Source organism: Phytophthora parasitica (assembly GCF_000247585.1).
Source record: "Phytophthora parasitica INRA-310 unplaced genomic scaffold supercont2.10, whole genome shotgun sequence".
Classification (NCBI taxonomy): Eukaryota; Oomycota; class Peronosporomycetes; order Peronosporales; family Peronosporaceae; genus Phytophthora; species Phytophthora nicotianae.
Window position 1 is genome coordinate 180,433 of NW_008648996.1, and position 4,041 is coordinate 184,473.

General features: G+C 50.0%; 2 protein-coding genes across 2 annotated transcripts in view; both read right to left on the reverse strand.

Moving 5' to 3' along the window:
• Positions 1-2,855: 2,855 nt before the first annotated feature.
• PPTG_21930 (hypothetical protein) lies at positions 2,856-3,230 on the reverse strand (the record flags this gene model as incomplete). Its single annotated transcript, XM_008901098.1, has 1 exon — positions 2,856-3,230. The coding sequence occupies one exon, from the start codon at positions 3,228-3,230 to the stop codon at positions 2,856-2,858; it is 375 nt and encodes a 124-aa protein (XP_008899346.1).
• Positions 3,231-3,821: 591 nt separating this feature from the next.
• The window catches only part of PPTG_21931 (hypothetical protein), a gene marked incomplete at its 3' end in the record, with an annotated part of 4,039 nt that continues 3,819 nt past the window's right edge, over positions 3,822-4,041 (reverse strand). The window contains exon 3 of the mRNA XM_008901099.1: positions 3,822-3,852. Coding sequence (XP_008899347.1) covers positions 3,822-3,852 — 31 coding nt within the window. The remainder of the gene's footprint in view (positions 3,853-4,041) is intronic.

Genomic DNA, 4,041 nt, shown 5'->3' on the forward strand with positions numbered 1-4,041 from the left:
ACGTTCAAGTTCATGCTGTTACTCTCCCAGTCAACGGTAGAAATGCTCGAAGTGGTTATGCGTTGGTTTTACCAACAAAATCTACGTTCTGATACGAGTTCTTACATTTGCCAGAACATTCCTACAAGTCTACATGACACGATCGAGCACGCACAGCTTTTGAGGATGCGCGCAAGTCGACCCGGTCGCGCCAACCGTTTGGAGCCACGCCGTCGAATGCGCAAGGCCGCCAAGACGGACGGCACACACAGGGTCGTGGACGCGGTTCTGGGTCCGGTCCGGCCGTTAAGGCGCCTTCATCACTTGGTCGAGGTCTGACGCCAGCTGCGGCAACAGCGCAGGAGCCGAAGTGCTTCACGTAGGCGTCATGGGCCACAAGTTGCCAGAGTGCCCGACCAAGGGCTCTGGCGCGCCAAAAAACTAAGCGTCTCGGTGGGCCGGCGACCCACCGAGAAAGGCTCTGCTGTCGAGGACCATACGGCAGTTCAGAAGCCAGCCACTGATACTCAGCACGCAATCGCCTATGAGTGTCATGATGCAGTGCTGAGTTCTCAGAAAAAATCTATGTATGGTTATTTAGAGCAGTCAGCTACCGTTAACGGTGCTGCTGTCTCTGCATTTTTGGATTCTGGAGCTTCATTTAACGCTGTCACGCCTAAACTGGCCTCGCGCCTCAACCTTCCTATCGGGCGGCATGGGCATCCACTGAAGCTAAAATTAGGAGCCGGACGCGTTTCATTCATCGCGAGAAGAACCTGTTCAATTTTCATGACTTTACCCAGGTTTCCAGAGTATCACTCTACGGCGTTCGACATGGAGGTACCAGAATCACAAGACATCATGCTTGGCATGCCCTGACTAGTGGATCTCAACCCTCTGGTTGATTGGGCGAAACGATCAATTAGGCCTCGAGCAAGAGACTGTAACGTTCAACCACCCGGAGCTCTCCCGTTCAGGCCGTGTGTGCTTCGGCAGAAGGTTCGATGTGTCTCTGGTCGTCGAACACCTCAGTACCGATCGACATCTCACTTTGATGAAGAGTCTGCACTCCAACACTATTACGTACAACATGGACATTGTGGACAACAAGGTGTCACGCGATGCATAACTGTTCAAGGTATCAAGAAATTGCTGCAGGCCAAGGATTACGAGTAGTGTTTCTTCATTGCGCCAACCGGCGGAGACGACAAAGCAGAGGCGGCTTGGCGTTCACTCGAGGGTTCGTCAGTATACCCACTCGTCAGTCAGTTTCGGGACACGGGCTTCCGCTCTGAACTGCCAGATGTGCCTCCTTCTCGTCAAGGAGGCATGGATGCAACAATCGAGGTGGCTGACGCGGCCCCAGTACACCGCAAGCAGTTTCCACTATCCCCCGAGCAGAAGGCAGCGATTCAGTCCTGGCTCCAGGACATGCTCAAGGCAGGCATCGTCCGACCGTCCTCCTCGCCGTATTGCGCACCTACTTTCTGTGTCCGCAAAAGCAACGGCGAGTGGAGAATAGTGCACAATTTTCGCGGTCTAAACTCCAAGATCAGAGTGCCAGCCAATCCCATTCCTCGAAAAGATGACATTCTGCTGGCGATGGCACATGGAAAGCTATTTTCCGCCCTCCAACACCACCGCTGCCATCGGAACTGCTAAGTCAACTACCCCTCGCTACACAAGATGGGGCAAACAACACGACCGGGCCGCAAGATCAAAACTCCGAGACATTGACAAGTCCAGAAAATGAGGAGCTTACAGAAGGAAGCGACAGTTGCACACTAGACGAGCGCTAGGGACCCCTACCACTACCAAGCAAAAGGGGAACCTGATGAGGATTTAAACTTAGGAGCGGCTTGGCTTCTGCAGTGTTGGTAAACCCATCTTCCCCGTTGCATCTGGTCGCTGCTGAAAGTAGATGTCCTGTTATTTGACAGCGTTCATAACTCTCAGAAAAAAGAGGCCGCCTCAGCCGATAGCACCTACGTAAGGTGCGGTTACTGTAAACACTGTCATCGGCAAAATAGTCTCGTATTAGTCGGACGTGGGCTTCTTCAGCACCGCGGTCAACGTTAGGCTGACGCCTTGTGAAAGCCTCGGAGTTAGGAAACAGAGTCTATGGGGCGCGAGCAGAGTAGGCAGCTAGGAGAAGTAGGCGTTCCTCGTCGTCTTGTCCGTCGAACTGGTCAAAGATCTTCAGTGCACTGCTGCCAGCTTCCATGGGAGAGATTATCGTGGATGTGCTTTTGTTTCAGTTTTACTCAAATGGTCGGTGGAGCACTGCACTGACTTTTACATCTCCGGCGCTTTGTGAGCATGGATTTGTGGGCAAATTGCGTTTAGTTTTACACACAGCCGGTGAAAATGCTCTTACTAGTATAGACAATTACGATGTATCACAGTTTCGACGATTCGTCGATAGTTATACTTGCAATGGTTAACCTCAACTCCTCGAAAATTAAGGACAAAAAGAGGACCAAAAGTTAGAGCCTTGGCTTGGTCGAGAGTAATGTAGCATTACTGCCATGGTCATATACTACTAAAGGGTTCTGTACGTGGTATAGTTTTCGTAGTGTCTACTGTTGTCCTGAAGGGCGAGAATGTATTACGAAGTTTGCCACTAGTAACAACGCATATGTGAGTTTTGTCCTGGATTCCAGGACAAAAGCCTCAAGTAAGCTTGGGTTCATTAGAGACTTTTCGCAAGTCACTCCACCCGCACATTATCCCCACAAAGCCAAAAAAACAGTCGAGAGACGGTCCAGTGGGGCCAGCAGTGAGGATTGGAGTCCACAGAAATGGCGATTGTGGAGACAGCTTTCTCCACCAAACACGTGTGGTTCACACAACCAACACCACTCATCCATCCTTGCTCACCACGTACCGACGTGCATGAAAATACGGCACAGGGCGCTTGTGGAGCGCCCAAATCTGTGAATCATGTCGTAATGGCGCTTGGGGTAGCTCAAGCGATGGAGCAAGATGCACACTGCCTCAGTGGCGTGGGCCTTATCGCGCGAACCCGTGATCACGAACTCCGGAAGAGCGAAGAGCTCCGTTAGGCGGATGACGCCGGCCACATCAAAGCGAAACTGCTGCCTACAGTCCTCGCCCGATAGAGTTGTGACGCAAAACCTGACATCTTGGATGATCGGACGCTCAGGCTGTTCGAAGCTGAGTAACAGAGCTGCCTCCGCAGCCGTAACTGCGTCGCCGAGGAGTTCGTGGAGCAGGAGGAGCAGCTCCATGCGGGATGAAAAGTGATTGGTAGTGAACAGATTTGGGAGGGTTTTGGTCTGAAGATATTGAATCCTGCGAAAGCTCGTAATGTGGATGCTGCACATTATCTTTGCCCAATGTTTTGTGCGGGCAAAGTAGCGACAAAGACTATTGCGAAAAGTCTCTATTATGTGGCACTTCACCTTGGAAGTCCCTCTGTTTGACATGAATAGCTGTTATATATGACATATTGCAATTATTAAGCAGTATCGAAGAGCCTCCATACAAACTTCAAGTTAGGTTTTGTCCTGTATGCCAAAATCGGCCAAACTCCATCGTACTTAAGCGACGTTTGGTCCTTTTTTTAGGACAAAAAATATTAGGGTTAATGAACCGGTCATGGAAAATTAGAGTAGAACGCACAATACTTCAGAACGAGGAAGAAGAGAGAAAAATTCCATTGTATTTAAGCAGGTCGAAGGCGTGTCAGACTTTTAACCAATGGTGAAACGTACAGAAACTTCTTTTTGCATGTATTCCTTGTGTTGTTAATTGCGGTGCTTGGAGGTGTGGAGGAAACCTCCTTCGCACCAGACGGTGCTTAACGGTATTGTCGTTGTTTAAACAGGAGGCGTTGAGGAAACTTTAAACCTAGTCTAGCTGGTAAATTACGGGAAGAAAAAAAATGCCAGTGTTCTGCTCCAGTATATACTACTGAGGCATTCGAACCACTTCACAGCCATTCTGTCCTCATTCATGACTGAATCTCCCGCGAGAAATTGCATATCGTAGTGATTCAGCTTCGTTGGTCGTCTCGGGAGAACTGTTCTTCAAATTCTC